General features: G+C 40.9%; 2 protein-coding genes across 5 annotated transcripts; both read right to left on the bottom strand.

Moving 5' to 3' along the window:
- Window positions 1-1,239: 1,239 nt before the first annotated feature.
- On the bottom strand, window positions 1,240-17,343 carry cdk10 (cyclin dependent kinase 10). Of its 4 annotated transcripts, none has more exons than XM_086301956.1 (15): window positions 17,145-17,343; window positions 15,119-15,349; window positions 11,839-12,099; window positions 10,770-10,842; window positions 10,603-10,674; window positions 10,355-10,457; window positions 8,604-8,685; window positions 8,348-8,415; window positions 7,866-7,918; window positions 6,258-6,327; window positions 6,008-6,067; window positions 5,510-5,633; window positions 4,981-5,120; window positions 4,785-4,837; window positions 1,240-4,688 (listed from the first exon to the last, which is right to left on the bottom strand). In XM_086301956.1, the coding sequence occupies exons 3-15, from the start codon at window positions 11,926-11,928 to the stop codon at window positions 4,594-4,596; spliced, it is 1,083 nt and encodes a 360-aa protein (XP_086158082.1). In that variant the 5' UTR covers window positions 11,929-12,099; window positions 15,119-15,349; window positions 17,145-17,343; the 3' UTR covers window positions 1,240-4,593. The 4 variants fall into 4 exon arrangements, with proteins under 4 accessions (XP_086158082.1, XP_086158083.1, XP_086158084.1 ...); XM_086301957.1 differs by having other exon boundaries at window positions 15,119-15,287; XM_086301958.1 differs by lacking the exon at window positions 11,839-12,099 and having other exon boundaries at window positions 17,145-17,342.
- Window positions 17,344-18,934: 1,591 nt separating this feature from the next.
- Window positions 18,935-23,378, bottom strand: LOC147326624 (charged multivesicular body protein 4b-like). Its single transcript, XM_086302634.1, has 7 exons — window positions 23,072-23,378; window positions 22,052-22,148; window positions 21,802-21,919; window positions 21,563-21,689; window positions 19,949-20,076; window positions 19,595-19,721; window positions 18,935-19,483 (listed from the first exon to the last, which is right to left on the bottom strand). Exons 1-7 carry the CDS (start codon window positions 23,184-23,186, stop codon window positions 19,389-19,391), a joined length of 807 nt encoding a protein of 268 aa, XP_086158760.1. The 5' UTR covers window positions 23,187-23,378; the 3' UTR covers window positions 18,935-19,388.
- Window positions 23,379-24,079: the final 701 nt, after the last annotated feature.

The following is a 24,079-nucleotide window of genomic DNA, read 5'->3' as shown; positions in this document are numbered from 1 at the left end:
TCATTGGCTTCAGTCTTCACATATTGAAGCCCAAGTATTAGCTGCTAAAAGTTTGTGGTGTTTTTGAAGACACAGCTGCAGCACCCATAAGTTAAAATCCAATCAGGTGAATAAAAAAAATTTCACCTGCTATAGAAACCAAAGCTTGTTCTCTGTAACTGGCCATACTGGCGGTGCATTTAGAGCGTGGCTCAAGTGGCCATTAGTAATGCAGTTTTTGGATCTTTGCCATTGGCTTCCTTTTTTTCAGCTGTGGTCAGTGAGGCTTGTTCTGGAGTTTTCAAACTAAAACAGCTACCGTGGGGCAAACAGTCACACTTTCGCTTCATGTTTAGGAGGCCGTTACGTGTGGAAGAAAGCGTCCTTTTGGTCTTTTCACTACATTTCCTAGAATACACCTAGTCTTATTTAAACTGCGAAGTCCTTCTTTTATGGATGTTCTGTTTTTGATGTTTGAGTTCGTGTTCTGGGTGTTTTCCACTCTTCATTGAAAATATTCAAACTGAGCGGATACATGAGTGGGAGAAATATGCCACAAAGTGCAGTGGAAAATAAACAGTCTCATTAAACATGAAAATTGAAGACATCGTGTCTGTGGCACTTTAAGGAAACTAACCTCCCTCACTTGGTTTAACAGCACAAGCTAATTAACGCCGACTGCAATTAATCCACTAATATTCACATGTTAGTGGATTAAGAATCAGTCAAGCACATCTTTGTGTTGCCCTGCATTCATGGTCAATCAGTGTTATGGAACATTATTTATATAAATTACTGGTCACGTGTGATGTGTAACTAATCCAGCTACAGTATGTTTATTCTTTATGTATTAATTTTCTGTGATTCATGATGGAGCACCAGTGAGAGGCCTGACCCCCCCCCACCCCCCTTTATTGGAGGCAAATGTACAGAGTTCTCCTCCAGGGGCGATGCTGCTGAACGTTTCATTGCTGTTGTCCTAATTTCAGCAGGGAGTTTAAGGAAAGCTGTCCTGCACAGACTCTGACCTCCTGCTGTTATGGCAGGATTGCAGGCGTGCCTGGTGGACTCACTGATGGACTTCTGGAAGCTACAGTAGAATCGCTGCGTGTTTGTGGAGGTACCTGTTGTTCAGGGGAGCTCAGTTATTAACGTCCCTGTACGGGGATTTAACCTGACGCTGGCCATGTTACCATTACTACTAATTTAACCTGAATAAATAAAAACTGAAATTTCAAATGGAAAAAAAGACACTACTGCTGCTTTGACATGGTTTATTATTCTTGTGCATTTCACGTATTTGGAATTTAACACTTCCACCACCATCACACAGTTAAGTGCACACCAATAAGAGTTTCCACAAAACCTGAGATCTCAAATATTTAGAAACAATCTGTCAAAGTGAAGCCTGAGAGGAGTTCACCACAATTAAAAGATTACGCAAACAAAATGTTCAACAATATACACTCACCAGACACTTTATTAGGTACACTCTCCGTGTACTGGGTTGGATCACCTTTTGCTTTCTTCAGAGATTTAGGCCCATATTGAAATGACGGCATCACACTGCGTTCATGATGCAAATCTCCTGTTTGCTGTATTGAATTGAGATCTTGTGACTTTGGAGGGCATTTGAGTGAACTCATGTTGATTGAACCAGTTTGAAGTGATCTGAGCTTTGTGACATGGGTTAGACTGCTGGAAGGAGTTGCAAACAGGTTCTTAACGGACCTGCCCGCAGCCCCATCCTGTCACACATTTCAAAGAATTTGCAGCACGATGAAACAAAAAAATACCAGAAGTGGAGCAGTCAGTTTTCTGATTTTATTTAAATTTACACAGAGTCAACTTTGAGGCCACTGTTCATTTACTGCAGTCATTTGAGCTGTTCCTTCTAAGGAAAATCTTCAAGATTCTGATAAAAACTCCTTCCTTTTACATTTACATCAATCTCATATCTATACAGCAAATGTCAAGCTATAATCACAAGACTGGAAAGACCTAGAGCACAGGTGTCGAACTCCAGGCCTCGAGAGCCGGTGTCCTGCAGGTTTTAGTTTTAGTCCTTGACACAACACAGCTGATTTAAATGGCCAAATTACTTCCTTAACATGTGTTGAAGTTCTCCAGAAGCCTGGTAATGAACTAATCATGTGATTCAGGTGTGTTGACCCAGGGTGACATATAAAACCTGCAAGACACCGGCTCTCGAGGCCTGGAGTTCGACACCCCTGACCTAGAGCAACCACCTCATTAGCTAAAAGTAGCTTGGAAATGAAGTCCAGTCCTAATCAGCTCCATACAACAAACATCATATGCACTGACAAATTTCATGAAGCAAAACACTGTCTTAATGGCTCAGTCACACTAGATTAAAAATAGTGCAGAATGTTTTCAGAAGACCAGGAAGCTCTGGATAACCACTTTCGATTGCAGTGCTTGCATGGATTGCCTTGTGGGAGGCAACTTATGCAATCTGTTTATGTAGATGATTCACCATTTTCACCAGTTTGCTGCAGTTTATTATTGATGTTTTATTGCCATCTTGACGTATGAAGTCGCTTTGAAGACGCGGTTGACTGCGAGTGGTTACTATCTTGAAGCAACTTTTGAAATAGTTGCAAGTTCACTGTGTATGGTTGTGCGGTGGTCTCCAGCCCACTGTTTTCCTTGGTGTGACTCAGGGCTGATCAGGTAACTTAGCAGTCCATTTTCTTTTTTTTTTTACTTCATCAGCCACTATTACCAACCAACCATCACCAGAGTCCTGTATCACAGCTAAATTACAGCTAGCTAGCTAACTATATCTTCCTTGTCAGTATAGTCCAACTATAATTCATATAAGTAGAAAAGCTATTTGACTAGCTTTACAATTTATTCCACAGCTTAAGTGATTGATGTATAATGTAAAATGGCACCAAGTATGTAATAGCACAAAGCAGCCTACATGGGGTAAACTTTGTGCTTATTGCACATACTAAGACAAGCGGTACAGCTGCTACATCATATCACAGTTTTGGCCCTGCTGGCCCGTGCTGCATGCTAACACAGAGCTCCTTAATGTCTACCAAGCAAAATCAAGCATTCAATATTTTACTCAAGGACACTTGGACAGGACACACTGTCTTCCAGCTGTGAGGATCAAACCTGAGATGATCTTTATTGTGCATCAAAGACTTTAAAGGCAGATATTCTTAAATTAATCCTAAATTCATCAACAAGAACAACATGGAGGCTATAAAGCTGTAGACAGCACTCAAGCAAAGACCCCAAAGCTCCTGGTCACAGAGCTGCAGAGATAATTATAACAGCACATCCACAGACTGATGTGTAATGTGTCAGGGTGTACACTATAGCACTACATTCACTGCTGGCAAAAATAGGAAAGCGAGGCCTCATGCTTAATCTCATAATTACAAGAAAAGGTCACCACTATCTGAGAAGACAAAGTGTTACACAGTCACAACATCCAGCTTTTATCTCCTTGGTTTGATAGAGTGAGGGATATTATTGATGTCAGTGAGCAAAAGGACATTATTATAACAAGACAGCTTTTGTCCATCACAGGACCATTGCTGTCTGTGAGCATATATAAAATAGTGGCTAATGCTGTATGGATTATTTTGTCATTTTTAGATCGTGTTCACATATTCATGAGATCAGAATGGATTAAATGGCTATTCTGTCTTATTTTTATATTTTTATACACTGTTCCTGTTCCAGACATTTATTAAACTTTATTAGATTCAAATTAAACATTGTCAAAGTTTTCAATAAGAATATGCCAAAAGCTCAGGCTTCAAGCTGCTCTCAAAAGGGATATTTAAGATGTCAGAGAGGGACTATCCCCTATATGTTAGTCTAAGGCACAGCCAGCTTTTCAGGCCGTCTGTTAATGAAGGAAAGGCCAATCAGAGGACAGCTGCCTTAACTCTTTCCTCCTTGGATGCCTACTATGGGTAAACACTTGTTTTTTCTTTTTTGAACTCAGTGCTTTCTGTCATATTTTAAGGGCTGTGTGTGAATCAGAAGTTAATGAGGTTGATCGCCACCTATATAGCTTACTAAGGCTACTCACACCACATATTATATATATTGAGGTGTCATTAACGGTACAGAGAAGGTTGTCAAATGTTTTTACAGGTGAAAGAGTTAAAAGGCAGAGGAATTAAAACAGCTTGTTTCTGATAGAGGATGAACTGAGAGGATACACAAGGATGATTTTGAACTGTGAACCATGCAAAGCTACTCTAGAATTTGCGATTATGAAGTTTCTTCTCGTAACTGTAGCATCTTACTTGCCGTTGGAAATGATAACTCAGACACAAAATCTAAAATGGGGCCGTTTCTCTTTCTTTGATGAATGTGCTGTGCTCTCAGACCACACCGTTGGATCCACAGAGCAGGTTGTACTTCCAGCCTTTTCTTGACTGCTTGCTGTAGACTCGGTGTTCCTGTTTTTAACAGTCCAGCAATAAGTTTGTCTGACTTTGTTTCACTACAGCTGTGCTGAAGCTGATTCTGGTTTGGACTAGCTCAAAGCTCCACAGTAAAAGCTCTTCATGACTGTGGCCATTTTCCCACCAGAGATGTGCCTGTAAGTTCAGTGTTTCTTCACACTTTGCTCCTCTTCGAGTGGCTCTCTGCTGGAGGAGCCGCTCGCTTGTTGCGATGGTGAGGGAATGTTGGCATCAGCTCTGGTTCGCAGGCTGGAAAGAGAAGCACAGAGGCACACAGAATGACTCACGGCAGGTCGGAGGACAGACAGACGTCAGCTTGTGCATATCCGCAATCTTTATACTCACGTAGAGGTTTCTCTTTGAAGTACGAACTCTCCAAGCAATCTTTAGCAGTAGCTCTGAGAATCAGGAAAAATACAAGAAGTTAGTGATGCCTCGTATGCAAATTCATGAGACTCCTTCATTTTCCCCACAAAAAAAGCTTAGCTTTATCAGAGCTGTAGTCTAGATTCCAGCCAGAAACCAGTAGAGCTAAATGTACCTGCGCTGGGGGTTGTACATGAAGAGCAGGTTAAGCAGTCTGTGTCCAGCATCAGACAGCCAGGTGAATTTGTTCTTCAGGTTGTTGTATGGCTGCTTCCTCAGGCTGTACTGACCGATGAGGGGAAGCTGAGAGAAACCCTGTAACACACACAACAGATCTCATTTCTCAGCTTTGTGCAGACTGCAACCTATTTTAGACTAAACGAATAACTGAGGATTTGTATCAATGTCACATGTCTAGATATTAGAGTATTAGATGGAAAGTCGGTTCTTGTAGTTGGAGGCAGAAGAAGGAAAGACCTGAGTGATTTTACCAAGAACCAAACACTGAGACAGTAAGGCTTTTGAGTTGTGCCAATCATCGGCTGCTTTTACCTTGTTTTCCCTTAATGGGTTTAATGTTGCTGAACTTGTTGATGGCATACAAAAAAGTAGAAATATATCAGTTTAAGACTGCTTTAGCAATAAAAGCTAAATGCATCCAATTCAATAGTTTAACATCAGACAGTGTGAAAGCTGAGTCTTACCGGCCAGATGTTTTCATTGGGTGTTCCCAGCAGCTGAACGATCAGGTCGACCTGCTGGATCTCAGAGGTTCCAGGCAGCAGAGGTTTGTGGGCAAGCAGCTCAGCCAGGATACAGCCCACTGCCCTGTAAAGGAAACACCACGTCTGGATTTAATTTCCTGACGGATCCTCAAGGGATATGAGGCCTTTTCCCTTTGGCGCAGAATTTATTAACTTAGGACAATTATACATATCATATTCTGTTTAATTTTGTTTCTTCTACTGGCAGACCACGTTTTTTAGTATGAGGGTAAACAAAGCTTCAACAAAAATAAGCACAGCCTCCATAAAGAGAGTGCTTTGATAGTACAGCTGTAATTACTATCCTATAATTAAAGTTTCCTAAAGAGATTATGATAAGAACGCAGTGTAGGTAGAGTGGTTAAAAGCTGGTTATTAGATGCTTCCTTGTGCAGTATACTGATCCTAAGCGTATAGATTTCACATGTATTTCCTCACCACATGTCCAGAGCCGTAGTCTGAGTCTTCGTCCCTAGGAGGAGCTCTGGTGCTCTATACCTGCACGAAGGAGAGCATATTAGGATAGCGGCCTGAGGTAATGGAGCTAATAAGGGAGGATTATTGTGAGGGGATTACAAGGGAGTTTCCACTGAGGCTGCACCAGCACAGCAACACAAGGGTTATATGCAGGGCACAACACCCACACAGAATACCTCAAATGAGTTAGACTAACTGGGTAAACACTCACCACAGCGTAACTACTCGTGGTGTCATGGGTTGCTGAGGAATGCCGTACATCCGGGCCAGACCAAAATCAGCTGTGTGCAGAAAATAACGAGTACTGATCAGTTCAACATCAAGTAATCTGATTTTATCTGATTTCAATTTATTTTTTATGGGTAATCAAAGGTAGAATGTCTAAATATCACTTCTCCTGATTACAGTGGGATTAAACAGCAGAAAAGTGCACAATGTTAGGGAGGCAGTTTTAATGTTGTGTCTGAGAGTCCAACACCATTCGGGAACAAGTCTGGCTTATGCTAGGCTATGCGAGCCAAGCTATGGCAACGGTTGTATAAGGATCGAATGTGTCGTAGCAATGGGCCAGACACCCCATACTTCTGAAGCACCTCCCACAGGACACTCCGAGGGACACAGTCGAATGCCTTCTCCAAGTCCATAAAACAGATGTAGGCTGGCTGGGCAAACTCCCATGACCCATCAAGTATCCTTGAGAGGATAAAGAGCTGGTCCAGTGTTCAACAACTGGGACGGAAACCTCATTGTTCCTGTATCCGAGGCTCGACTAACGGATGGACTCTCCATCCCAGCACCCTGGTATAGACTTTCCTGGGGATGCTGAGGAACTATAGGGGGATGAAGACCCCCCTATAGTTGGAGCACACACTCCGTTCTCTCTTCTTGAAGATGGGAACCACCACCCCAATTTGCTAATCTAGAGGTAATGCCCCTGATCTCCACACAACATTATAGAGGCGTGTCAACCAAGACCGCCGTACAACATCCAGAGTCGCCTGACGTTTTGCTAGAATCTCTTTTTGGAGTCCGTAAGCCATTTCAGGTTTGTTTATTTATTTAGTATGTATTTAGAGTACCAAATCACATCAGAAGTTCCCTCAAGGGACCTATTATTATTTGGTAAAGAAACCTGCAATAATAATATATTTAGATAATGTCTATATTAGAAAAATGTTTTCTACCATCAGTTCATTAATCAACAGTTAAAACTTTGTTGTCTAGTAAAATTTAGATAAATAAAATAATCTGACATTTGAGTCGGCAAATACACTTAGAGGCCACTTTTTTAAGAACACCTTGTTATTACTGGGTTGGACCCCTATTTCCCTTCAGAGCTGACATAAATCTAGCTGTGTGATGGAACTAGAATTAATTCCTTAATTCTAGTTCTCTTCTTCATTCTCTGTAAACTCCACAGATGGTTGTGTGGGAAATTCCCAGTAGATCACCAGTTTCTGAAAAATACCCAGACCAGCATGGCACCAACAACAATACATCATTAAAATTGTCTTTCTTCCCCATTATGGTGCCTGATTTTAACCCAGCAGGCCATCTTAAACTTGTCTACACGATTTTTAAAAAAAGACCTGTTATTACAGTTTTCCTTAAAACTGACAATGAAAAAAGTGTGTGTGTGTTTCTTTTTTAAATCATGGTGGCAACAACACTGATAGATAAAAAAAACACTTCAGCCATCACTGTCAATGTGTGACAGGTCAAAGTTCAGCAGTGGCAGGGTTTGGGAGGCATGTCAGTAGGAGTATAAGGTGATTACAGTAAAAGCTGCAGAAGAGATATGATAACAGAGGTGACTCACCAATCTTTACGCAGCCTTTGTCTGTCATCAGCAGATTAGACACCTTCAGGTCTCTAATAACAAGATTAGAGGAAGATCATTATGCAGCACAGCTCTGCTCTAACTCAGACACCTCAGACTATGATCCCAACACTCTAACTCTGGTAAAGGAAGGCTCAACAACAAGGTACAACAAAAATGTTAAATTCTCTGATTTCATTTACAAAACCCAAAAACTTGTTGGATGATCTGAACCTCGTAGCAAACCAGATTATTTGTCAGATAATTGTGTTAAAATACTCTAAAAGGCACCAACAGCACAAACACAGCCCAGTGGACAGAAGGGGAACTGCAGTCACTGGCAGTTCTGCATTAGAGTAATCTTACGTGTAAGGTCCACTACTTTACACTTAAGATTATTTAATTAAAATGTCAAATTTTAAACAATTATGATAATAACAAATTAAAACTTCAGCTGGTCCTCGTAATGGTGTGAGACCAACCTGTGAATAATGAAGTTGTGGTGGAGATACTCCAAACCTCTAAGCAACTGGAGAACGATGCACTTAACCTGGAACACAACAAAACAGAAAAAAAAAAAAATGGAATAACTGGTTGCATCAACTTCTACTGTACATGAATATGGAGGCCATGTAAAAAGCAAAACATCCATTTTTACACTCACATGCAGACACAAGAAAATAATAGCAATCACTTTAGGTAGAAATGAACTTGCAGGAATGTATGAGTTTGATTTACCTGCGCCTCTGAGAATGGCGTCTGCATGTTTTCCAGCAGACTGGCCAGATCTTGTTCACAGTAACTCATCACCAGAAATAGGCTGAAAAGATCCAAAAAGATTAAGAAAGTTTATGTTAGACAGTAAAACAATTAAATTAAATCCAATTTTATGTATACAGCGCCAAATCACAACCACAGTCGATTCAGGCGACTAAGGTCACAAAAACTGGGGAAACAAACAATGAGGATAATTCCTTATCTATATTATACCGGCTACACACCAGTTTAACCACCTGAGCTTAAGTCGAAGTTTTAGTTAAATCAGTGGCATCTTTCAGACATGAGTCTTCTTTTTTCAGGGACCTGATACAAAGTGAACATAAACTCAAACTGTACCAATGTCGTAGACCCTTCAAAAACAAGCAGACTTTTAGGATGAAATGTGCTGGACGCACAATGTGACTTTCTTTGGACTGCTGGTTTGTGTGTGTGACCACAGTCCAGCAGATTTCTATACCACCGCTCTGAAGTACGAAGCAGGATTTGGTAATCAGCAAGTTAACATCAGATTTAACCCTGGGTGTTCATTTATACTAAGGTGGTTTCCTTCTTACCTGGTTACATTGCCATGATAACTTATTCTGCAAGATCTTCATATACAAAACCAGAGCCTACCGACCAATCTCTTTTCGTCACCATCTTAGAGAGCTAGACTTTTTTGCACAAATAATAAAGGTGTCCAAAGTGTTTAGAGCAGGGGTGCCCAATCCCGGTCCTCGAGAGCTACCGTCCTGCAGCTTTTAGATGCATCCTTGTTCCCACACACCCAAATCAAATGAATGGCTTGTTATCAGGCCTTTGCCAAACACGATGGCATGCTGAAGAGGTAATCAAACCATTTGATTCAGCTGTGTTGGAGTTGGGATGCATCTAAAAGCTGCAGGATAGTAGCTCTCGAGGACTGGGATTGGGCAGCCCTGGTTTAGAGACTGTCTAATGTTTTTGTCTTTCCTTGAAGAGCAACAATAAGAAAAACAGACCGTTCACAAGAAAACGTATTACTCATTTTTATTCTTTTAGACTTTTTTAAAGCTATTTTGTTATTCTGTGTAAGCCTTAACACAGAAAGAAAATCCCAAAACAGGCAACTAAGTCTTGTGCTTGATAAAATTATATTAAATTTGTAAGTAAAGCTTCTTACTGGTTTTAACTCATTGACACAGAATCTATAAAGTGACACAGTTAATGAATCCTGCGTAACTAAGTCCTAATGGTCACTCAAAGCAATTTCCCCTGGAAGCCAGATTCACACATTAATATAATGATTTTTCTGTCATACCCACTCACAGCCCTTCCTGAGTGGGTCCTGGGTATTTCCATCTCTTTCTGGTGTTATAGTTTCTCTTTGTTTGTAAGATAGTTCATTCTGCTGCCAGCAGTCATGTCCATGTTTGTTATTTGTTACATGCCACGACACTACTCCCTTTCATGTGACTGTGAAAATGAGAAACATTGAATTCATCAGCTTAGCCTCATTAAAAAAGTCAAAGTAAGTGAAACATGATTTTTTTTTTTTTTTTTAATTGCTGGCTATGCTGAACTGGTTTGGCACCACAGGGCCCAGGCATAGTTAAAAATATGAGTAAAGAGCAGCTGATGCAACTGGCCCCAAAGGCCACACATTGCAAGATCAACAGAAGCAACAATAAGACTAGTATCAGATCAATCTATATACTAAAGCATTTATTGTGGGTGTGTCCGTGCAGTACCTTTCTAGCTGAGTGCCGACAACCACCTCTTTCAGCTCCACTATGTTGGGATGTCTCAGCCTCAGTAGCAGTGTGATCTCTCTGAGGCTGCTGATGGGGACCCCTGACAGATGAGGAACAGATGTCACCGATCTTTTCAGTTGATGGTGGTGCAAAAATGTGATTTTTTAAAATTACATCTAGTTGTATGAATAAAGCTCTCGATCAGAGATACCCATAAAAAAAAATAAAGCATGCGATGGTCTCACCATCTTTCTCTGCGTCCATTCGCACCTTTTTCAGGGCAACAATCTCATCTGACTTGGTGTCGCGGGCACGATCTGCATTGAGAAAAGGGAATTGATTATTTACAGAGCATGTCACGTGGACAAACTGAAGTGTTAGTCCTCAGTATTTCCTCTGCTGTCTAACTTACACACAATGCCATATGTTCCTTCTCCTATTCGGTTGAGTTTCTCAAACTCTCTGACACTTCTGCAGCTCCCAAACTGAAGAGAGAAAAACAAGATAAAGAAACTGGGACTCAGTGAACACGTCACAGCCTTCAGTCCTGTCAAAAGAAGCAGTTTTTACGGTTTTTAACGGATAAATGGATTGGTACTTCTCTACTCTGTCTTTGTGCTTTCTTGCTACAAGCCTCATTCAACCATTCACCTAACCATTCATTCACACATTCACACTCTGATGAATGCATCAGGAGCAATTGAGGTTCAGTATTTTGCCCAAGGATATTTCTACAACCATTCATGAAGTGTGAAAATCCTTTAGATTTAATGATGCTCAACTAAAATAATTAACAAGAGACAAGTCAAGGGAGCTCCCACTGACTATCAAACCACACTGAGTCAACAAGAAGAATTGACTTTCAGGGCACTTTACCATTATCTATATGGGACAGGACGTTAAACAAAACAAAACCCCCACAAATTAACTAAAAGCCAACAGGCATTAGACGGCCATTCTTGGATGTCTTGTGATCACTTTTTCAACCAGACTCGAGCTCCTAAAAGGCATCCTGGATGCCGGGGGAATCACTGGAGGAGGTGGATTTGGGTGCTTGAACTTGGAGGCTTATGTGCCATTTGAACTAAGTAATGAGATTGGCTGCTGCTGGAGACAAACAAGGCAACAATGTGCGCAGACTTCACCTTTAAAGGCGCCTCGCTAATTAATCAATTACGTCTATGCACACATAAGCGGTTTATTTACCGATAAAGTCTAGATGGGGAGCATGCTGCATGCAGCTAGCGTTTAGTTAGCATTATTCAGTTTCAGGGCTAAAGTATCGTAAATACTGACTGAAAGAAAGCTCTACAGTGAACTTTATTATTTTAAATGTATGCCGGTTTTTTTAACAGAAGAGTTAGACTTGTAAAGTTGTGTCAGTTGGTATTCTGTATGTAAAATATCGTGGCTGATGGCAGAGTATAATTAAACAACCACGGTCATGAACGGACCCACACGGAAGGAGCTCGTTCTCTTACCCTGTAATTTTGAGGCACTGTGAAAGTTTTATTGTCCTTAAGAGACTTCAGCTTTATGGGGTCCGGTTCGTCCTCTCCAGCCGCGTCCATTGTTTTATTTAAATGCAGTTTTTGGACTAAAATAAGTCCCGAAGAGAGCACATCTACAAACAGCAGCACCTCATTCAGCCGCCATTGAGGTTTGTTTTGGTAAGGGGAGGACAACCAACAGCTTTCCCGGAGTTTGTGAACGGCTTCTGCGTCCCATACCTGGATCGATACCTGTCAATTCCGGAAAAAAATCATTTTTGGAAAACTGTAAAACAAGGGGAAAAATGATATAATTGACATTTAAAGAAAAACAGGCCACATACAGCCATCAAGAAACGTACAAAATATTAGTGAATTGAATATGCTATTTATCACATTTCTATTACTGTAAACTCAACATTTTTGCTAAATGTTACTTTGATAAAGCGGCAATACTATCTGATGATTGCCCTTTTATTATAATATATAGTTTTAAAACTATATTTTATATTAAAAAAAATATCTACATTGAAATATATTTATATAGAAAAACTGACTGAATGCTGTATTTCAGGACAGTGAACAATGCCGAAAATAGGCCTTTGGAGGTAGACTACACTTTATGACTGGACAACATACAGAGGTCTTTTAAAAACTATATTATTTTTTGTGGTGGATGCCCAGAAATGTTTTATACACTCAACAAAAATATAAACGCAACACCTTTGTTACTGCTCCCATTCCCCATGGGATGGACGTAGAGACCTAAAATTCATTCCAGATACACAATATAACCATCCCTCCCAAACAGTGGTCACAAATCAGTCCAAATGTGTGGTAGTGGGCACATCTGCTATATTGAGATAATCCATCCCACCTCACAGGTGTGCCACATCAGGATGCTGATCTGACATCATGAGTAGTGCACAGGTGTACCTCAGACTGCCCACAACAAAAGGCCACCCTGGAATGTGCAGTTTTTTGCGCTATTGGGGGTCTGGGGACCCAGAACCGGTCAGTATCTGGTGTGACCACCATTTGCCTCATGCAGTGCAACACATTGTCGCATGGAGTCTATCAGATTGTCAATTGTGGCGTGTGGAATGTTGGTCCACTCCACTTCAATGGCTGTGCGAGGTTGTTGGATATTCGTGGGAACTGGTACACGCTGTCGTATACGCCGGTCAAGCACATCCCGAACATGCTCAATGGGTGACATGTCCGGTGAGTATGCTGGCCATGCAAGAACTGGGACATTCTCAGCTGCCATCTGCCCTGAACAATGTGAACCATGATTCATCCGTGAAGCGCACACCTCTCCAACGTGCCAGACGCCATCGAATGTGAGCATTTGCCCACACAAGTCTGTTACGGCGACGAGCTGGAGTCAGGTCAAGACCCCGATGAGGACGACGGGCATGCAGTTGAGCGTCCCTGAGACGGTTTCTGACAGTTTGTGCAGAAATTGTTTGGTTGTGCAAACCAATTGTTCCAGCAGCTGTCTGGGTGGCTGGTCTCAGACGATCTTGGAGGTGAACCTGCTGGATGTGGAGGTCCTGGGCTGGTGTGGTTACACGAGGTCTGCGGTTGTGAGGCCGGTTGGATGTGCTGCTATATTCTCTGAAACGCCTGTGGAGACGGCTTATGGTTGAGAAATGAACATTCAATGCATGGGCGACAGATCTGGTTGACATTCCTGCTGTCAGCATGCCAATTGCACGCTCCCTCATTGCTTGTGGCATCTGTGGCATTTTGCTGTGAGACAAAACTGCACATTCCAGGGTGGCCTTTTGTTGTGGGCAGTCTGAGGTACACCTGTGCACTACTCATGATGTCAGATCAGCATCCTGATGTGGCACACCTGTGAGGTGGGATGGGTTATCTCAATATAGCAGATGTGCCCACTACCACACATTTGGACTGATTTGTGACCACTGTTTGGGAGGGATGGTTATATTGTGTATCTGGAATGAATTTTAGGTCTCTATGTCCATCCCATGGGGAATGGGAGCAGTAACAAAGGTGTTGAGTTTATATTTTTGTTGAGTGTACATACAGGGAAAAACAATTGATTAATAAATATTTTGGGATGTGAATGAATGAATTATAAATTATTACAGAATAAACAGATTAACTCTCCTTCACAACAACAGTGTCACAAGATGAGGATGGGGGACCCATGGATACACAATCTAATATCATCATGTTGGTATTGTTCCTGGATCAATAAAACTAATGTTGGCCCATGTTCAATACTGCAGGTGGCCAATCATATTGTAATGATATCATATTTTTTACGTTGTGGAAACACAATCACACCACACACCAATCCGTAACTCTAACCCTATCAGATAGACCAAGCCCAGACACCCTGCAGAGGAAGATAATTTCCTCCACAGGTTAAAAATAAGCCTATTATATCCAGTAAACTTTGAACTGTTGGGAGTTTCCAGTCCCTGGCCAGTTGCGTATGTTGGTAGTAATCCAATCTTCTCAAGCTTGGCATGAGTAGCAGATTCCAAGATATCCTGGCCTTTAGTCCTTTGTCTAGGTCAAGACTTTTTCCACTTTCAATTAACAAACCAATTGTGTCTTTTTCCATTACACACTGTATTGTAAATACCCATATCTCTACTTCTACAACAAGATAACCCAGAAGTGCATCAGCAATAAGGAGCTCATAAGATCAGTTCCCTTTTGAGTCCAGTCTGTTGTAGATTGATAATAATAATAGTAATAGAACACTGTAAAACTCGCACAAAGGACAGTGGACTAAAGTCACCCTCTTTTGTCATTAACCTAATTACTGGATATGTTCACCTGACTGAATGTGACCACTACAATCAACCAGAGAATAAGCTGCAAACACACAAAATGCCCATAAAATCAGAGTGCAACAAAGGAGCTGCAAAGAGTCTCAAAACGACTGTGAAGCATCAAAAATAACCAAAGACCTACAAAATTGCTGCAATGGGAGGATAAAAATGACTTCAAAGAGAACAAATTTGTACAAAAAGATACAAAATGGCTCAACATAGGTCAAACATGCACTAAACCATCTCTTGCCCTCACAATTCTTCAAATAAGCACATCATTTAAGAAGTAAAAGTAAGTTGGGCTAGTGTAAAAGATTTGCAGGTAAAAATGATAAGCTCAATACTGTTCAGCACTTCATAGCTGCTCTCACACGCACACCAGTGTCATGATTCAGTTTCGGGGTGATTCTTCATCACGCTCAGCAAATAATCAGTCATCTCTCCTTCCAGTTTACCTCTTGTGATAGACATTTGGAGTTACTGTCTGGTTGGTAGTTTCTTCCCCACTACGAAGGGTGCAGACCCAGGCCGCTGCTCTTTTATGGCATCGGCTATCGTGATTTTGGATGGCGTGGCGTAGATGTCGTCCCGTGATGGAGCTGTGATGAGTATGATGGGCGTTCGCTGTGAGGAGTCAGGCGATTCTGTCTCAGTGTTTGGTTTTAAACTGGGGGGGCTCTCTGAAACTGGTAGGTAGAAAACCATTAACTTAGCCTCCTACCCTCATAAATGCTCAAGTGAAGTGAGAGAATATTACTATAAAGCCTGGTAAACAGTCACTAACAGTTTACATTTAAGTTATGCAATGTCTCCAAAGAGGCCCATTTAAGTCATATTTTCAGTCCTTGTCTTTGGATTTAAAGATGTCCAGATATTTCCAGGAGCTTCAGGAGTTGCTGATTTAGGTCTGTTTTCTTTGAAATGACAATTGCAGTAATTACACTTTGGTTATACAGTTGAGTTTTGTTTTTATTGGACATCCAAGTGAAACCTTTAAAGATAAAACATCATTATTGGCTGTCATTGGCCTACTACCAGTCAGACCTGGTAATGACCTGTTCAGGTGACGTATGCCCGCTGCCTAGAAGATATCCAGTGCGTTTGTTTGTATATATATGTCACACAGTGGAAATTTGTATTTGTCTTGTATATTGTTTTTATTCTGATTTTTAGTGTTTATTTATGAGTGTCGTTTTATTTGCATGGTTTTATTCTGTTTCTATTGCATGGTTTTTATCCACTGTGGACTGGCTGCACATGGGACAAATTAGCTGATAGGGACCACCTGCTGAGGCAGGGTGTGTCCAGAGGTGGCCTATCAGCTGTGTAAAGACCTTTTAAAAGCAGGCTAGCTGAGCACTGAAGGAGAGAGGCCCCAGACTGGAAGGTTAATGCTAGATGGCCAGCGTGACACGGCGACCCAGTCCTGACCTCATGGAACGGCAACAGTAGGAGACAACGCGTGTGATTGGCAGCAGGGCAGAGGTTTAAGCTGGGCTGGGATGTGATGGGCCAGTGGAAGGACAAGAAGATGGGAGGCTCTTCCTTGGCTGCCGAAGACGAGGCTGGCCTGGACTCTGCTCTAAAGAAGGAATTCCTGGCCCGCTGATGGACCCATAATGAACATGTGGCATAATTATAGCAGGGGGGGGTTAGTGAATGTAGAAAATGGTAGTTTTACGGGTTTTAGAATTGTTTTATTTAGTTTTAGTGGATTGACAAACATTTTATTACATACATTTTAAGGGTGTTTTTATTTGTGCTCCCTGGCCTAGTAATAAACTGTTTCTGATCAGACCTGCTTCCTCTCTGTGCCTGTGGTATCTGACTCGCTTGCTCCCCCTTGTATTTTAAAGAGTCTTTCTTTTTAGCATGACATTCTGGCGCGACTGCTTTAATGTTGTCAGTTTGTTACATTATATAAACTTACGCTAATAGCACCTTTTAAATTGGATTGTAAATATGGTACTTAGAGTTGGGTCTATGCCAGCAATTCAATTCAGTTGTATTAATATCGCTCCAAATCAAAACAATAGTCACCTCAAGGTGCTAAAGATCATGCAAATATAACACACAAGAACCACAATTAAAGCTACTGATGATCATCAACAAATATGTGGTACAAAACACCTTTGTCTCAACTCTTCTTTAACAATCTGTACATACACAGTCTTGTTAGATTAATCTAAGTACAAATACTTGAGCCACCTGCTGCTGTTTGTGTTTATTTGAAGAGTTTTTTTAACTGGATGTTTTTTAACACCACAGATTAGATCAAAGCGGAAGTATTATAACTGTTTCTTTCAGTCAACCTGTCATAACTAAACTGTTATCACAGCTATCATAGACTTCTGACCACTGCACACAAAGACAGGTGATTTCACATTAAATACTACTGTCTACACATTCATCATACATTTGGAGAACATGGCTCCATAAATTTATCAGTCCTAACGCTGATGAGATGATCATGTCCCTTACCTGAATCTTGCCTCTGGCTTGCTCCAGACCCCATCAGTCTTCAGTCAGCTGAGGCACTGTTCGTCTACATCCACCGACATGACGCTTACAATTTAGTGAGTCCACACAAAAGCACATAAAGCACCAAAGCGCATTTACGTAGAGTCTACACCCGCGTGGCTTGGCTAATCAGCTTCTTTTCTTCTCCGTCATTCCCTCTGTCTGGTTGAGTGACACTAATCCTGTGCACCAGCTCAGAGCAGCAGTAAGGAGGGCTGGATTTAAAGGGAGCACAGGATTAAGGCTTTATAAACTCTTATTTAATTATAATAAACAATGACAAAATTGTGCATTTAATTTAGGCTGTTATGAACAAGCCAGTACTAGCACTTTGATAAAAAAAATACTCAACAAGAAAATGGAAGAAGCCGCTTTGATCCATTTTTTTCCAGCTTTGCATGACCTTTTATCTTGGAATTCTTTATTATTATTATTATTTTTTATATATGTTTAACTATAGTGCTGCTATACTACTTTTGATCAAGGTCTATTGTGCACTATCATGGCTCTATTATCTTTATTTATTTATAGTATACAGTAGAGTACACAAGAAGGAGAGCAGGTGGGAAATGGGCTCTTCCAAGGACAGACTCAAACCCAGACCTTTGCTGTGGCCTTTGGATAAATGGGTCGCCTTCTTTTTTTTTTTTGTGTGTGTAGTTTCTTGCACACCTTTTCTGTTATGTATCTTTTTTTTTTTTAATGGGTTGCCTTCTTAACCCAGCACCCCACTTTCCCTTTCTGAACCAAACAGGAAAATAATGTGGACATCGACATTGGTTGTGTTGTGCTAGAATCTACTGTATTAAATATTACTGTGAAGCCGCTAATGGACCAGGAGAAGACAGCCCAATTATGCTATTAGCGTAGACCGTATGATAGATGGACATGATTGGTTTGTAAAGCCCTTTTTTTAAAGCCTCAAGTTGGGCATTTCTGCTGTTGCCATGTTTGTTACAAAAAACCCACATGAAACGAAGAAGGGTGAGTCTGACAGGCAACTTATTAACCAATCACTGTGTTTTCAAACCACAGATAAGCCTATATTTGGAAACATGGTAAGACCAAGACTAACAAAGCGGTCGTAAGTTTTTATCCACAACAGCCAAAATGACTGTATGACATCATAAATTCAGCAGAGGTCAAGACTGAAACCTGTTTTTTCGTAGATTTCTATATACTGGGAAGACTTTTTGCAGACTGCAACTATCGCCATCTGGTGGCCTGCAGATAGAGGTTTTTAGGCATTTCTGTATTGGCTTAATTTTGTCTTGGAGGCTACCTCCATGTTTTGAGTGAATCTTCCGATCAATACTTTGATGCGATAAAAGGATATAAACAAATCAAGGCAGTAAGATTTTGAAAATACTGGCAGCCATCCTCGTAGATACAACAATGGTATCGATTCCAAAATCCAACTTTGCCTTGTTCTCGATTTATCGCATTCAGAAAGCTTGACCTCTGACCTTGAGGTCAAGGTCGCCGGGATTCGACCTCGTCCAAGGTTTTTAGTAGATGACTTTGAAACTCCTACATCGTTTTGTTCTTGAGTTATTGCATTCGCAAACTTGGGTGATGACAATACACCATCAGCCTATTATGCCTGAGGGGTAAAAATTAATGCTATTGGCTATAATGTTTTTAAGTCTTAAACCATAGGCAAATTTAATTTGGACTGTTAGCCTCCTTGAGCTTAATTTTCCATTGTCTTAAGATCTTTTTAAGGGCCTGTGGAAAAAAAGCCCCTCCCCATTAGTGAAGTGTTTTATTTTTGAAACAGTCTTCGAAGAAGAGAACACAACAGGTAACAGAGGTAACAGGGTGAGACTCAAAGACAGCAAACACATGCAACACTTATGTGCTGGGAGTCATTGGTGAGTTTTGTTTTGTGTTTAAAGAAAGCAAAAGTAGCTTAGTTTCAGTGAGTTCAGATAACATCAAAGTCATAACATCAATTAGTTATCAAGCCAGTAGTGTTGTACTAATGATGGTACTATAAGGATGTGTTCATAATACTTAATTTTACAATTTGAATTCTGAAGTCTCTGTAGTGTCCTGTGTATAAACATCAACATGTTCACTGGCATCTCTGGAGTAGGTAGAAAGTCAAATGTCCATGAAAATTAAATTAAAAAAACAAACACTCATGAACAAATACAATAAACTGCTGCCCATTTATTCCTTTCTGTGCTTCCCTCGCCTCTTCTAAATGTTGTAACTGATGGTGCGTTCACGAGGTGCAGTCGCCCAACGTCGAAGATACTCTAAATCATCTTCAATGTTTTCTTCGTCCGTGTTGACTTTGAGGAAGAAAAAACAAAACAAAACAAAACCCTGAGCAACCTGCGTGAATTTGTAGACACCACAGCAAACCGCAGGAATCATGAAAAAGCTCTCCTGGGAATTCTTACCGGGATGGGAATGTGATCCAGTGGTCAACACTTTGGGACAAAGGACCCCAGCTTCTTCTCCATCCGAATCATTGAAGCTTTCATCCAGATTCTTTTGGAGCTTCTCCAGCTCTTCCATCAGCTCATCCTGAGACAGACAGAGAGAGAGAGACAGCAATAGGCACACAGCAGCTCAGCAAGTGTCAAGAAGTGTCACAGAAGCGGAAAACCTGACTTAAAAATAATAATGATTCAGCAAATCACACTGAGCCACATCAGGCAAATGCCAATAATGTAAGCAGACTCTAGATATCAGACAAACCAAGAATCACTGCAAAAACAAAAGCTCCAAAAAAACATTAAAATCATCCTTACCTCATTAAATTCCACTTCAAATCTCACAGCTGTGTAGAGGCTGTCTAGCAAGTCTTCGGTCACGTCTTGTTCCTCAATAATGTCCTTGATCGGGTCATTGACCTTGGTGATGATTTCTCTGCAAAACCCTGAAGACAGTAGTGGTCAACACATTCATCTATTCGCCTGAAACATCCACAGTTTGACAAAGGAGCTTGCAAAGAAAAGCGTCTGGACTTCTTTAAGTTACTTGAAGACGTTTCACCTCTCATCTGAGAAGCTTCTTCAGTTCTAAGGTCAAATGGTGGAGAGTCCCAAATATAAACCTAGTGGGAGTGACCCCCCACAGAGGGACAAAAGGACCCCCTGATGATCCTCTAATCCCCTGAGCCAAGGTGTGAAACTGGGTGTGGGTCCCAATCAGCCAGAGTTTCGGGTGAGCTCATTGTGAAACCTGGCCCCACCTTCTCATGCGAATTCCTGAGGTCAGATGGCCCAGGATGTGAGTGGGTGTTAAGGCGTCTGGGGAGGGATCTCAAAACTGGATTATAGATGGCAGAGAGTTGGTGTCATAAACCACCGCCTCTGTTCAAAGATGGTCGCTCACAGTGGACATAGATGGCTTCTTTCACTCCTCTTTCAAACCATCTGTCCTCTCTGTCCAAAATGTGAACATTGGCATCCTCGAAAGACTGTCCTTTATCCTTAAGATGCAGATGGACTGCTGAGTCTTGTCCTGTGGAGGTGGCTCTTCTGTGTTGTGCCATGCGCTTGTGAAGTGGCTGTTTGGTCTCTCCGATGTAGAGCTCTGGGCATTCCTCGCTGCACTGTACAGCATACACCACATTGTTAAGTCTGTATTTTGGCGTTTTGTCTTTCGGGTGAACCAGTTTTTGTCTGGGGACAAGACTCAGCAGTCCATCTGCATCTTAAGGATAAAGGACACTCTTTCGAGGATGCCAATGTTCACATTTTGGACAGAGAGGACAGATGGTTTGAAAGAGGAGTGAAAGAAGCCATCTATGTCCACTGTGAACGACCATCTTTGAACAGAGGCGGTGGTTTATGACACCAACTCTCTGCCATCTATAATCCAGTTTTGAGATCCCTCCCCAGACGCCTTAACGCCCACTCACATCCTGGGCCATCTGATCTCAGGAATTCGCATGAGAAGGTGGGGCCAGGTTTCACAATGAGCTCACCCGAAACTCTGGCTGATTGGGACCCACACCCAGTTTCACACCTTGGCTCAGGGGATTAGAGGATCATCAGGGGGTCCTTTTGTCCCTCTGTGGGGGGATACTCCCACTAGGTTTATATCTGGGACTCTCCACCATTTGACCTTAGAACTGAAGAAGCTTCTCGGATGAGAGGTGAAACGTCTTCAAGTAACTTAAAGAAGTCCAGACGCTTTTCTTTGCAAGCTCCTTTGACTACGATGACCTGGATGACTGAGAACATTCACAGACATCCACAGTTTGAGTTTGAGGTAAAACACCTTTCCTGACAGGTTTGTGTTATTTTTGTTCATCTTGGCTTTGGGGAAGAAAATAAATCCCTGCACAACCTCCATGAATTCACAGACACCACAGCCAACTGCAAGAATAAAGTCGAAGCTCTCCCAACAAGTCTTACCACGATGGGAAGGCAAAGTAGTGGTCAGCACTTTGGGACAAGGGTTCCCGTCCTCTGCTTCATCCGCCTCAAAGAGGTTTTCGTCCACATTCTTTTCCAGTTTCTCCAGCTCTGCCAGCAGCTCACCCTGAGAAAAAAAACATACAGAGACACAGCAACAGGCACACAACAAGTGACAACTCTGGTACACAGAATCAGTGCAATCGCAGAAGTCTTCCAAAAATTAAGATCATTCTTACCTCATTAAATTCCCCTTCAAAGCCCACAGGTGTGCAGAGGCTCTCTAGCATGCCTCCAGTCTCATCCTCCTCCTCTGCAATATCCTTCATCAGGTCACTCACCTTGTTAATGATTTCTCTGCAACAGCCAGCAGACAGTTTCTTTGTTTTTTTAAATTATCTTAGTACTCAGCATTCAAAGGCCATGACAGACTTCTTTCTCATTCATACATAGCTTTATTTCACACATTCCTGTAGTGTTTCTCCTCACATGTGTTCGTAAATGGGTCTCATGGCTTTTAAAGCGCAGTCAATGTAATTGATGTGTTTCTCGTAGAACTTCTTTCTTCTTAGCGCCTGCAGAGCCGCTGGTAGGAGAGCACGGTGAAACAAAAACAGCACATGAGCAGGAATAGATTTAACTTTGCTTCTTCAGTATTTTTTTAAACAGAAAACCCCCAAAATAGAGACTGTAAAACTGTGAGGTTTAGTTAATAGATGGATCTATGGTTCATAAACATTTTGCTCAAAGAAGTCCTACCATTAATTAATGCTTCAATCTTAAATATGATGAACCTAGCTCTAATAATCAGCTATGTACTACAGACCTTCAAGCTGGCAGTAGTTAAACCATTACTTTAAAAGCCAAACCCAGCAGTCTTAACTAATTATAGGCCAATAGCACAGACACTAACTCTGGATGGCATTACCTTGGCCTCCACTAACACTTTGAGTAATCTTGGAGTCATTTCTGACCAGGATATGTCTTTCAATGCAACACATATGTAGGACTGCTTTCTAACATTTGCACAATATCTCTAACATCCTGCATCCTGATGATGAAAAACTAGTTCATGCATTTATTAATTCTAGGCTGGACTACTGTAATTCAGGATGTTCTAAAAACTCCATGAAAAGCCTTCAGTTGAGCCAAAATGTTGCAGCAAGACAGCAATAGTTCTGACAGGGACTAGAAAGAGTAGAAAGAGTAGAAAGAGTAGAGTATGACTCAAGTATATGTGTTGAGGTATCTGCACAAACATATAATTCATTTGAACCTTTCCAGTACTTTTTTTTACTACGTTCATCTTCTTTTACATTACTTTTAACAAGTCAAAATAAATGTATAACCAGTTTTAGTTCTTGTTTCATAGTTGTGTGGCTAACGATAGTTAGTTTAATACCTAGCTAATTAGCTTTTAGCTAGCTAAGACTGATGTTTTATTGCTTGCCTACCCGTTTCTTTTCTTTCTTTATTTAAAGAAATATATTTTTCTGTAAAATAGCTCACCTCTTCTGTTTATTGTGCTGTTTTTCTTGGCAAAAAACTCTAGGTGGTCAATTTTCTTCTTCATAAATTCTTTCTTCTTCACCAGCAGCTCTCCTCTGGCTGGAAGCTTCTCCATCCACTCATTAACACAGGGCTCCTTCTCCACCTTTTCCCGCTATTGAAATCAAACAGAGATGTGCCTGTGAGCTTGACAGACGTGCAAAACAGCTTCAGGCTTTGACTCTGCAGTTCTTCGTGTCTTGATTATCTGCAATTTGAAACTGTAGTCAACTGAGTCCTTGTGTACCAAGTTGGAGACCTCTTTCAAAAGAAAACACATCCCTGTGCTGCAGAAACAGGTGATCACCATTGAATATCACTGTAGAAAAATATAAAGAAAATTAGGGGTGATACAATACATAATTATCATTAGTTTTCTCAGTTATTTTTATCTTTTAATTTCAAATGTTCATCTTTGACTTTGAGTTTAGCCACCATTTGTCTGCTATTTATTTATTAATTTTTTATTTATCGACTTCTAGATAGCTATTTCACCTATCCATAACTTGTTAGGAAAACTGATTTCCAGTGTAGATCACCTATTTACCTATTTCAACTGTATTTTAAATTTCTTTTAGCTTTGTATCCACTACCTTAAACTATTTGTTTTGTTGTTGTTTATTGGAGAGAATACATTTGATAAAACATATAACCATATACTTTTGAAATATGCAGATAGACAGATAGATTGTAGATAGATTTTGTTCTTTGAAATTGGTTCTTTGCTAAGTTATCTGATATGTGACAACAATGATTCATCTCTTGAGTCAGGTGCATTTTTATGACTGAATGACTCACAGGTCAGTGTTAATATATTTTTATATATATTATATAAAAATATATAAAATATATAATATGAAGATCTTCAGGTACAAGAACTGAAGTGAAAATGAGTGAAAAAGCAGAAAAGAAATGTAGAGAAACGAAGTGTGGCTAAAAACCTTTGCTCTATGCTATGCAGTTTGCTGT

This window comes from Aulonocara sp. 'chitande type north' Nkhata Bay, linkage group LG7, assembly GCF_057382095.1.
Source record: "Aulonocara sp. 'chitande type north' Nkhata Bay isolate Kocher_YH1m ecotype deep benthic linkage group LG7, A_spYH_male_GT1.1, whole genome shotgun sequence".
Classification (NCBI taxonomy): Eukaryota; Metazoa; Chordata; class Actinopteri; order Cichliformes; family Cichlidae; genus Aulonocara; species Aulonocara sp. 'chitande type north' Nkhata Bay.
This window is presented reverse-complemented; position numbering and strand designations above follow the sequence as displayed.

What these genes read in the sequence shown, in the direction of transcription:
- cdk10 (XM_086301956.1), bottom strand. Translation starts at nt 11,928, where the DNA reads ATGGACGCGGCTGGAGAGGACGAACCGGACCCCATAAAGCTGAAGTCT. An exon ending in AATGGACGCAGAGAAAGATG is followed by an intron (nt 10,458 to 10,602) that starts GTGAGACCATCG and finishes CTCATCTGTCAG; the next exon opens with GGGTCCCCATCAGCAGCCTC. An exon ending in CGCCATTCTCAGAGGCGCAG is followed by an intron (nt 8,416 to 8,603) that starts GTAAATCAAACT and finishes GTTGTGTTCCAG; the next exon opens with GTTAAGTGCATCGTTCTCCA.
- LOC147326624 (XM_086302634.1), bottom strand. Translation starts at nt 23,186, where the DNA reads ATGGAGAAGCTTCCAGCCAGAGGAGAGCTGCTGGTGAAGAAGAAAGAA. An exon ending in TTGAAGGGGAATTTAATGAG is followed by an intron (nt 21,690 to 21,801) that starts GTAAGAATGATC and finishes TTTTTTTCTCAG; the next exon opens with GGTGAGCTGCTGGCAGAGCT. An exon ending in TTGAAGTGGAATTTAATGAG is followed by an intron (nt 19,722 to 19,948) that starts GTAAGGATGATT and finishes TGTCTGTCTCAG; the next exon opens with GATGAGCTGATGGAAGAGCT.